At 43.4% G+C, this 11,190-nt stretch overlaps 2 protein-coding genes across 8 annotated transcripts; both read left to right on the top strand.

Moving 5' to 3' along the window:
- The first annotated feature begins 1,580 nt into the window (after positions 1 to 1,580).
- Positions 1,581 to 3,903, top strand: cxcr3.2 (chemokine (C-X-C motif) receptor 3, tandem duplicate 2). Its single transcript, XM_035629614.2, has 2 exons — positions 1,581 to 1,749; positions 2,045 to 3,903. The coding sequence occupies exons 1-2, from the start codon at positions 1,714 to 1,716 to the stop codon at positions 3,140 to 3,142; spliced, it is 1,134 nt and encodes a 377-aa protein (XP_035485507.1). The 5' UTR covers positions 1,581 to 1,713; the 3' UTR covers positions 3,143 to 3,903.
- A 1,443-nt stretch (positions 3,904 to 5,346) lies between these two features.
- On the top strand, positions 5,347 to 8,849 carry LOC118303859 (C-X-C chemokine receptor type 3). 7 transcript variants are annotated; one of them, XM_047333196.1, is made up of 4 exons: positions 5,367 to 5,544; positions 5,774 to 5,921; positions 6,360 to 6,713; positions 7,055 to 8,849. In XM_047333196.1, exons 3-4 carry the CDS (start codon positions 6,369 to 6,371, stop codon positions 7,796 to 7,798), a joined length of 1,089 nt encoding a protein of 362 aa, XP_047189152.1. In that variant the 5' UTR covers positions 5,367 to 5,544; positions 5,774 to 5,921; positions 6,360 to 6,368; the 3' UTR covers positions 7,799 to 8,849. The 7 variants fall into 7 exon arrangements, with proteins under 7 accessions (XP_035485511.2, XP_047189152.1, XP_035485510.2 ...); XM_035629618.2 differs by lacking the exon at positions 5,774 to 5,921 and having other exon boundaries at positions 5,347 to 5,478; XM_035629617.2 differs by lacking the exon at positions 5,774 to 5,921.
- Positions 8,850 to 11,190: the final 2,341 nt, after the last annotated feature.

Consider the following 11,190-nt stretch of genomic DNA (forward strand, 5'->3'; position numbering starts at 1 on the left):
TATTGTTTTAATTTTACACATTAAACAGTGGAGTCTGAAATATCAGTTGGTCATTCAAACATTCATTAAATTAGTTATTAATTTGTAACATAATATTTTAGATAATCTCATTATGTTCCATTTGTAAGTGGGCTTCATAGATTGTAGTGACAGGAATTACTTGTCACTTCCTGGTCATATCTTGGCCATTATTGGCGCTCACGTTGCTGATGTTTGTGTGTGTGTTTGTGTGTGTGTGTGTTATTTACTTTTCTCAACATTAACTGAACCATAAAGTTTACATACAGCCATAACTAACTTAAGTAATATGGTTCTGTGCTATATATTTCTCACTATTCTTCATAGAAACAAGTCAACTAAGGCAGATGGAAGAAAAACATCAGTTGTCTTGCACAATAATTTTATTTACCAGAAGACCCTCGGTCAAGACAGAACCGACCGCAAGTGGGTTCAGTTCCTCTCACATTTAACTCATTGCATGTTTTATTAAAAGAAATTGAGCAAAACTGAAACCAGCATATCGGCGCCCCTGAGTCTTGATTTTTATTAGCAGATTTTTCATCTTAACCTCCTTTAAATCTTCACCTAAACCTTTTCTGCCTATTTTCGTCAAAATGTGAAATTACTATCACAAGATTATTTCTAACTTGTTGTTTCTTTCGAGCGCCTGATAAGGATTACAATTTAATCTTAATTGTTGCAGTTTGTCTGACATTTTAGCCCCTAAAGCTATGATATTTTTAACCACAAGGATTTCCTGTGGTGTTCTTTCTAAATGTATTATCATATGTATCATTCGGATCTGCAGGAGCCTTCTCATTTGCATCCTGTCTTCTTTACAAGGTCTCACTGGGTACTGTAAGTAAATATTGTTCACCAAAAAAGACCAATTTGTTTCTTTTGATTTTGTGGAGAAGCAAAATGCTAAAGATAAATGATTGAATTGTATTAGTTCTCACTTCTTTTCAACTCTGTAAAAGTGCTGAAATCACTGAAATCAATACCAGAAAGTATTTTGTAATCCTATTCTGTCTTAAGCAATTTCAAACATATTTTGATCTTCGTAAAATTAATGACCAAAAAAAAGTCTACTCCTGAAATGTCACCGACATAATTTTACTACAGTAGTCTGAGTGTTATGCAGAATATATCAAAATGGGCACGTAAACATAAAGAAGAACACAGTGGAGAGTGTAAAATTTCTGCTAACCAAGCACTCTCACTTCTCCATTTGGGGAGCATTGTTTTTTGTGTTGTTCTTTTTCAGGTTCTGTCTCTTATGGGTTAAATTCCCAGAAACTTTGTTCCCTTTATGTGAGTATTTTACCCTAAATGTTAAAGTTAATTGGATCTGTATGTGGCTTTCATACTGCAGAAAGTGGAATATATATATTTTTTTCCATTTAGAGTACAGTCATGCACTGTCTGTCTGAAGGAGCTGGCTGCAGCCATATTTTAAAAAACATGTCATAATTTCCCTGAGACAGTCATCGATTCCCACTATAGCTATGTTTGCATCTGTGTAAAAGATGTGCGAGGATTCGGTTCCTGAAATGAGGACTTCCTTTTTCTGATCCCCCCTCTTTTAGACAAGTGTAGACTGAGAGAAACGTAACAAAGGGATGTGTAGCTCATGTGTTGATGAGCGGATCGTGATCTCTTGACTCTTGGAAGGGTTTCAGGTGTTCTGCTGCCTCCCCGTTTGCCACAAATATGGATCTGGTCACACCAACCGCATATGATTACTGGGTGAGTGACTATTTCTGTGAAATAATATGTGCATCATCCATCACCAGGAGACAAAGTCTCTGTAACATGAGGGGGTAAAGCACCATTGTAGAGAACAGTAATGCTCCTGCACCAGATATTCTGAGATGATGGGTCATGATGTAGCAAATTGTCTGTGTTCCTTTTTGATTAGTTCTAATATGGAAATAGGAATTTGTTGACCTTCACGTCAAGAGGTGCTGTGAAAAAAGGAAAGCTTTTCTTGGACGACCCATCTCATCCAAAGGATGTGACTGTCTCTCTCCTTTGTCAATAGATCTTTGACTATGAAGACAGTTACACCTCGTCCCCTGAAACGAGCAAGACGCGCGCGGCCCCGTGCTCGCAGGAGGACATCTACGGCTTTGCAAAGCTGTACTCCCCTGTCGTGTACACGCTGGTGTTCCTCCTGGCTGTTGTGGGCAACGTGCTGGTGCTCTGCGTGATCCGACGCTACCGAAACTCTCAGACTGGCGGCGCATGCGCCTTCTCTCTGACCGACACCTTCCTCCTTCACCTGGCCATTTCCGACCTGCTGCTGGCCTTCACCCTGCCCCTGTTTGCCGTGCAGTGGGCCCACCAGTGGGTGTTCGGTTTGTCAGTTTGCAAGATCTCCGGTGCCCTATTCTCCCTCAACCGCTACAGTGGCATCCTCTTCCTGGCCTGCATCAGCTTCGACCGGTACCTGGCCATCGTTCACGCAGTCAGCTCCGGCTGGAAGCGCAACACGTGCCATGCCCAAATTGCATGCGCCGTCATCTGGGTGGGCTGCCTGGGCCTGAGCGGGGTGGACATTACTTTCAAACAGGTCGTGGGTGTGAACACGGTTGGCCAGCAGAGGACGCTGCTGTGCCAGGTGTGGTTCCCCGATAACTCACAGTGGCAGGTGGGGCTGCAGCTGCTCAGCGTGGTTCTAGGTTTTGGGCTCCCTTTGTTGATCATGCTCTACTGCTACATCCGCATCTTCAGGTCTCTGTGCAATGCCACTCGCCGCCAGAAGCGCAAGTCCCTCCGCCTCATCGTCTCCCTGGTGTCTGTGTTTGTCGTCTGCTGGGCACCGTACAACTGCTTCCAGCTGGCAGATAGTCTGCACAGGTTGGGGGCCGTGACAGGGGGATGCCAGTTCGGCCGTGTGGTGGACATTGGGACTCTGATCACTGAAAGCCTGGGGCTGACGCACTGCGCCCTGAACCCTCTGCTGTACGGCTTTGTGGGGGTGAAGTTCAGGAGGGAGCTGGCAAGAATGTGCAAGGGGATGCTGGGACCGAGAGGCTTGCTGGGGATGAAGGGATGGAGGCAAAGGAGGCTCAGAAGACCGACGGGCTCCTTCAGTTCTGCAGAAAGTGAAAACACCTCCTTCTCTGTCATGGTGTGACACTGGTTAGGGACACAAGAATAAAGAGGGATTGTGTGTGACAGTGGGAGATTTGATGTGAGAGAAAAGTAGAGGGAAAATTTGTGAATTCAGAATGGAAGGACTGAATGAAAAAGACAGAGAGTCTGTTTAAAATGTTCTCATAGGGTAAAGTTCTCCGCCCATTTCTGCCATCTTGATTTCTGTGATGTATATCTTTGCCAGGGCTGTTGGTGTCGTGCAGCTGACTGCATGTTGTTTTGTTGCTGCTCTTGTTTTTAGAAGGATACTGTTGTAAAATTACGACGTGAGAGCAAATCAGACCGACACCTCCCACATGCTGATGCTGTCACGTAACCTTTATCAATTTTTTGTGTACATGCGTCAAATCTGTTGAAACATGTATTTCTTCATACTCACATAAAAACGCTTGTTCAGCGCTTCAGATGTAGCCTGCAGCTTCAGTAGTCAGACTCGAATGTCACATCCTCCCACTCAACAGATTTCTTTTTCTTATCGGATTCCACTCTCAAATGGTTTGCAGCTGATAAACCACAGTGAAATTTGTTGTGTATGTTGAAAAGTTTTGTGTTGAGATTCCAGTTGTTAATGTTCCACTATTTTCTACTCTTACAGCTGTTCTCTCAGCCATGTAAGATAATTACTCTGTGCTCCGAAAGAAGAAATTATCTTCTCTAAATTTTCTATGTGTGCTGTTTAAAACCCAACTTCTTTATGGGATATACAAAGATTTGTTTAATAAATATTTTGGGATAAGTGTCCGTGTGTCTATGCATTAACATCTCATGTCTCTGCAGGTTAACTCTGCAACTTACTCTGCAATGTCAATTTGAAACATCAGTGAACTGGAGGTGATGATGGGACCGAGTGAGAGTGACAGAGAGCTCATGGTGCATCTCATCAGTATGAGAAGAGCAGATTGGCAACAAATATTATATTAGAACGGCAGCACGTGATGTTCAGTCTGAGATTATCGACCAGTCAGCAGTGGTGTATTTCAATACTGATACTGATACAGATACTGAAGTAAAAGTACAAAGAAATGTTAAAAGAAATAGCCCATTATAAATTATAAATAAGTAATGTTAACAATATGTACTTATAGCATCAGGAGAAAGTACACATTAATCAGAATAACACCTCCAATATCATTGTATTGTTATAAACAAATACTATGTTACATTTTCTATTTTCTATTATCACTTATCTAATCTTTATTGTGAACTACATATGGGGGGGGGGGGTCTATGAACAACCTGTCATCCATCATGGATAACCCGAACCATCCTCTCCACCTAACACTGGACAGACAGCGCTCTTTCTCCAATAGACTGATTCAGCTTGGCTGTGACAAGGACCAGAACAGGAAATCTTTCCTGCCACAAGCCATAAGACTGTATAACACCTCACCTCTGGCTGACAGATAGACTCTGGGCTCTGTTTAAGCTAAACATTAAACATAAAGCCCGGCACATTTGCACCTTCATGTTACAATGTTCCTCTGCATACTACTGGTAACCGATTCTACTACTGCACTATTTCCACTGTTAATATTTCATGTAAATTCTTTCAATGTTTTTTTCTTATTCTCTATATTTTTTGCAATTGGGTTGTGTGCTGTATGAAACGTGCTGCTGTTACACCGGAATGTCCCAGCTCGGAAAAAATAAAGTAACTATCTATCTATCTATCTATCTATCTATGTAATAAGTAACGTATTACCCTTCCTTAGTAAGTTGCCCAACACTGTCCATCACTGAGTGCGTAAAAACCAGAATATCCCCCAAAATGTCTCCCTCAAACACAGATGTCAAAAGCCATTTAGCTGATTTCATTGGGTTGAATGAATCGTGACACCCAGGCCTCTGCTGTAGTAGGTCTCCTGAAGAAAGGCGAGAACAACAGTTCCACCTAGTAGTAAGCGGCTCTTCGTGGGTGTGAGGCGCATTGTTCGACTGTGCTTCGTCCGGCATAGATGCGTCGAGTCGGGCGAAGTGGGAAGGCGGAAGCTGGGTAATGTGGCTTTCAAAATAAAGCACCAATCGTCTACCATTAGGGTTTGGGCCATTTAAACGGTTCTGTCTTTGTCGTCTCCTTTGCCTTTTTGCTGCAAAGCAAATTTCCCTGTATGTTGTTTTAGTCTGTTTCACTAAAAGTTCCATTTGTGGGCTTAGTCCATTTGATGAAGAGTTTTATTGTGAAAACCCTTTCGCGATTATTCGGTGTTTCGTGCGGAGGTGGCAACGTGCGACCGGGGTGATACTTTACGAGGCAAAACAGTCCGGCGGGCAAAACAGACCGAGAGCACGCAGGTGAACTCAGGACGTGTGGGACAGGTATGACGTGCGCCCGTAGCCGGTTTGCGTGCGTGGTGCTTCCGTGTTGTGAAAACCCTCCAGCCGGTGAGCGCTTCTCCTCGCACCGTCTGCTTTGTGTGTGTGTGTGTGTGTGTGTGTGTGTGTGTGTGTGTTTTGTTCTATTCTTTCTTTTTGCACATTCAACCTCAGCTCATTTGAAACATCCGATCCGATCGTACCTTCCAAACAAGTTTTGGTGATTCCTAAATGTTACGCGTAAAAAAAAAAACCACGGAAGTTTCTGTGCTGCGTTTTTCCCGGTTGGACTTGACAGACGACCGACAGTTGCAGAGAGTGCTCGTCCCCCCCTCCGAAAACAGCCACGGTCGTTCCCATCGGTCCAAAGCGTGTTGACCCTTTGCCCTTTGAGAGTCGGCGGTTCACGGCGCACAGAGGGATTGTCCTCTGACTCTGCAGCTGAAGTGAGAGATCACACATGTTCCGTTTTTTTTAATCTGCTGCTTGCTTTAGTTTATTTGGCCTTTCTGATATGTCAGGCACATTCATCTGCGCACGTTTATGAGAAATGTGACCTTATCTCGCCTAACAGGAGTTTTGCTGTGCCAGAAAAAAACTGATAGTAGCTTAAAACCACTGCATGGGGGGGGGGGGGGGGGGGGGGGGGGGGGCAAGACTGTATGACCAAGAGGAACTGTACTTTCCGTTTCCACTCCAGTTGCTTCATCCAATGACATTGCACCATGTGAGTTGAGTGTGCGCCTGTTTAAAAAGCTTCAGCTTGACATCCCAGGGCAGATTTTTTAAATCACTCAAGCTGATGTGCGTGTGTGTGAGCGGGAGAGTGCGCCTCTGTATTTTTTTCAATTTCTCTCTGCGTCGAACTCCATTTGCCTCCACAGCAGAAGAACATGGAGGTGGATCTTGGTGGATTCCTGAGCCAGAACGACACGTACGACTACGACGATGAGTACGAGTATACTGCGGACGTTGAATCAGAAGGCAGCGAGGCCGTGTTGGTCCCGGTTCTCTACTCCGCGGTGCTGGTTGTCGGCCTGCTGGGGAACGTGCTGCTCGTGGCTCTTCTGGCACAGAAGAGGCGGTCTTGGACTATATCCGACACCTTTGTCCTCCACCTCGCCGCCGCTGACCTCCTCCTGCTGGTGGCTCTGCCCCTCAGGGCCGCGCAGGCCGCTCATGGCGGAGGATGGTACTCTGGGGTCGCTCTCTGCAAGATCAGCGGAGCAGTTTTTAACGTAAGTACCAAGTGGCGTGTAGATTTGGCATGAACTGAAAGGGAAACGGAAATCTTCTCAGTGAAGCTGTGACAAAGCTGTATTTTGCTGTATTTGTTTCTGACTGTATGGGGCATTATCTCAACAGGAGCTTAAATCAACACTCAAGACGGTTCATTGAATTTAACACTGTTATTAAGCAAGACCCATCTGCTATTGACATCCACATTGCTCCAGGCATTTCAGCATTTCTGGGAAAAGGCAGTAGGGGAGAGGTGAACGTTTAGTGATAAAGATGACCAGGGGGTTTGTGTTTCTGTTCATTAGATCGCAGTTTAAAGTTTTCCATATCTTTTTCCTAGATCAACTTCTACTGTGGGATCTTTCTGCTGGCTTGCATCAGTGTAGACTGCTGCCTCTCCATCGTCCACGCGACCAAGCTGTACTCCCACAAGAAACCAGGGTTTGCTCATCTCAGCTGCCTGTTAGTCTGGTTCATCTCCCTGCTCCTCTCCATCCCTGACTTTATTTTCCTCACGACCGAGAAAGATGCTGCACAAATGAAAACAGTTTGTGTTCACAGCTACCCTCAGTCAGCAACTGACTGGTGGCTGTTGTCACACCTGCCCCACCTCATACTGGGCTTCCTGCTGCCTGCAGCCACCCTGATCATCTGCTGCTTCCTTATCCTGCTGCGGCTGCAGCAGAGATCCAAAAAACTCCAGAAGGAGAGAGCCATCATGGTCATCCTGCCCTTGGTGGTGGTCTTCTTTCTCTGCTGGATGCCATACAACATCACCCTCATCGTGGACACCTCCAGGGGCCGATCTAAGCAACCTCAGGAAGGTTCCCTGAAAACAGCCCTGATGGTCACATCCGCTCTGGGCTGCGTCCACGCCTGCCTGAGGCCTCTGCTCTATCTCTGCCTGTGTGGAAACTTCAGGAAACTGACCCTGGCCTTGCTGAGATGCGCGACAGAGGAATCTAAAAGTTCACTGTGGGAGTTTGGTGTGGGCGAGGAAGCCCCTCCTGACCAGGGTCACGAGGTGGATGCGCTGAAACAGGTGACAAGTGCAGAGGATCAGGTTCAGGCTACTCAGTGCTGATGAACAGACAAAAACAACCCTCCTGTGACTCAGAAGTGAATAATGTTACACGCCTTGGAGGAATTTAGCGTGATGTCATGTCATGGGTTCAAGAAGACTAGATTCTGTGTAATGATGAGAAATGGATTTTTTTTTTTAAATGACTCGTATTGCACTTTACTGTGAAGTTTCAGAGCCACGTTATGGTGTTGTACTTTTATTTTGTAATCACTATTACACAACTTAAGCTTGACACCCAAAATCTCTTAATACTGATATGTATTTTTATTGTGTATAATTATTAATATTATTATTATTTTACCAGAACTTTTATATATTGTGTCAGTGAACCGTTTTCAGATGTTAAACAAACGTCATCAAGCTAATGCAGTCATTGAAATTCAAGGGAATATAAACTCTTACTCATGCCAGTGTTTTAGTGTCCTCGTAATCTGGCATGGTTTATAACCTTGTTTCATATCATAAACTGTTTCACTTTCAATTAACATGTATATGTTATCTTGAAGCAGTACAGACTGTGTGGATTCCACGATTGCGCAACAGGTGTGTGGACTTCTGTGTATGGTCATGAGATAGCGAGGGGAATTTTCCTCTTCAAATCCCACGGACTTTTTTTTCTTCCTTTTAGTTTCACAGTTGCAACATGGATGTTGTGTGATCTGTAGGACACAGGACGACACAAACTGGTGGTGATGTCATCGGTCAGGTGACAGAGTCAGACGGGGAGAAGGAGTAGACAAAAAAAAAAACGCTCTCTGTTGGAGCCGCTGGCCTTTTCATAGCTCTCTGTTTACTGTCATTTGTCTGTTGGGTGGAGAGAGAACTGTGGCATGCTTTGTGTGTGAGGGCAGTTGAATGGGGAAAAAAAGAACCAAGTGGGTAAACGGAGAGAAGACGAGGAATTGGACTAGATAGAATCCTACTTTAAAGACCACAGCACATATTGTACATGTTACAGCCTGCCAGGCTGGCACCATTTCTGTGCTCAAGGCAAGAGAATAATGTTGACACATGTAAATGTGACGTGAAATAAAGTGTATTCTTTTAGAAACTCATTGCAAAGTAATTTCCGCACTCGAAAAGACAATTTCCTTTTCCTCTCTTCACCTATTTTCCCTCCTCTCTTTAGTGTAACTTGAGTGCTGTTGAAGTTCATCTGGAGCCGACGCCATATGAAGAATGGAGCCTGATCTGAGAATTGCTGGTTGACTGTAACAGCAGCAGCATGTCAACATTTATGGCATAATAGCCCTGAGCATTGCATCAGATCTAAGTGTTATTTCCTGTTTCAGTTTGAGCGTATCTGCGATGATAGGGACAATCTGCTTACCAGGACGTGTCTTTGATGAGTAGTAAACCAGCATTTAAACAAAAACCTTGTTGTCTGCATGATAGGGAATAAACCGCCCCTCGCAGCAAATTACTTAAAAAGTACAATTTTTTTTAACAACTACAAAAAGAAGCATGTTGATCCCACATCACACCAAGCTTGATGTGGGCGAATGGGCTTGAGGCCAAGAAAAGACTGTGAGAGTTTATTGCTCACTTTGCTCTCAGCCAAAGCAACCGAAACCGGAAGCGATTTCAGCTTCATGACTGAAATGTTCAGCCTGCAGACACACTGGTTGTTACTCGGATGTTTCCTGCACCAACACCTCCACCCCGCTGAGGTCAGAGTGTTTGCCTCTCATTCAAATCCACACATTTTAAGGGAAAACTAGTGGTGGCACTTTGGTTTTCTTTTACAAGGATCGTGCTATTTAGTTGATTTGGAGACATTTGCCACAACACAGCATATTTGCTTTTCTTTCATGGATTTCTTGTCAATTGTCACTCTGCTTAAACCCAATATTTGAGGATCTGCGGCTTCTCTGTGTCAAAGTTTTAATGTCCTGTTAGTAAGATAAAATATATTTCTACTGAAACCACTTGTGGGTTTGCAGCTATTACTCTTGTCCATTACGTGTGTATATGTCACACCCACTCCAAAAAATAGGCTATATCATAAAGTCATTAAAAGTTATGTACACAAAAGGTTAATATATTACCTTTCTCAGATACATGCTCAATACATACCGATCTAACTTCTCATATATAGTTTAACTTGGGAGGTTTTGTGCTCCAAGCCTATCTATTGTCTGTCTCATTCATTACAGCAGCTGTATACGGTATACGTCTGTAACCATGCTCCCTAAAGCTTAACAGGAAAAGTCATGCGAAAGTCCGCGTAGAGCAGCAGAGACTATTGCATTGAAACCTCAACCAAAAAAACGAATTGCTCCAGTCCACAAGACGTGTGTTTCGATTGTATGGTAAAACACATTCAAAAATAAAAAGCAAACATGATACAAGCAAAAATAAACCTCATGGCATCTCAACTTGGTTCTTGCCCCCTGTACAGAGGCGCTGTCAGGAGTCAGTCAGAGTTGAGGGCGCTAGGAGAAATAATAATGTTTAGCAGTTTTTTTATTATTATTATTACTATTAATTTGAATGGCCAACAACATTTTAAAACCAGTTTCAGAACAGTAGACAGTGAACCTGAACACGAACTTGTTAACGTCAAGGCAGCATCGTATCATATTCAGCTATGGACAGTTCACACACAGAAGGTAGGTCTGTTCTCCATTTTTTTTTGCGTAATATAGTTAGCCTATATAACTGAATGTTTTAAAAATGAAATCAAATATTGTAGAAATGCTACTATGCAACTCTTCCCCTCAGCACGTCTACTCCCAGCGTGAATCTACATACTGAAAGACTGACCTGGTTTCAATAGATGGAGCAAAGGCATTTGTAAACAAGAAAGTCCCCGTCATACTGCTATCATTCCAATGTACTCACTTGGTGGAGGGTCCTTTTACACTCGACTAAACAAACCAAACTAGGTAAAATCTTCCAAGCATTATAAAAATCACATTTCATTCATTCAATTGAATGTTTAATTCTAGTTTCTCTAACTATACATCCTGCTCTAGATGTTGGTTCAAAGCCTTTTCTCCACTGTCAGGGAGGTTTTATTATAAAATATCAGAATCAATCAGAATCATTCTAACGTGTAATATGTGTGCACTGCAGAATGTATATTCATTTTCCATAGAAGAATAACTGACTCATTGCTTGACTCTGGTTATTTACAGTCCAGACTTGCAACTGTATCCTGTGGGAATCCCTGCAGCTGCCTGTGGTATTATGGTGCCACCATCTGGATTCAGCTAGATGGGTCTTTACAATGAAAAAAAGAATGCTTGGCACACGTGATCAACAGCCAACTGTGATGCGTTTTAGTTGTGTAGGAGTGACGATATTGTGTTGAGTGTTTTTGTGCAATATAGTACCTATGGATTTTTACAGCTAACGGCCACTAGGGGACCTCCTAAATCTATGGATTT

This window comes from Scophthalmus maximus, chromosome 1 (assembly GCF_022379125.1).
Source record: "Scophthalmus maximus strain ysfricsl-2021 chromosome 1, ASM2237912v1, whole genome shotgun sequence".
Classification (NCBI taxonomy): domain Eukaryota; kingdom Metazoa; phylum Chordata; class Actinopteri; order Pleuronectiformes; family Scophthalmidae; genus Scophthalmus; species Scophthalmus maximus.

Coding starts and splice junctions, on each gene's coding strand:
- cxcr3.2 (XM_035629614.2), top strand. CDS start 1,714: ATGGATCTGGTCACACCAACCGCATATGATTACTGG. Junction 1,750..2,044: donor CAACCGCATATGATTACTGG/GTGAGTGACTAT, acceptor CTTTGTCAATAG/ATCTTTGACTATGAAGACAG.
- LOC118303859 (XM_035629615.2), top strand. Junction 6,714..7,054: donor TCAGCGGAGCAGTTTTTAAC/GTAAGTACCAAG, acceptor TCTTTTTCCTAG/ATCAACTTCTACTGTGGGAT.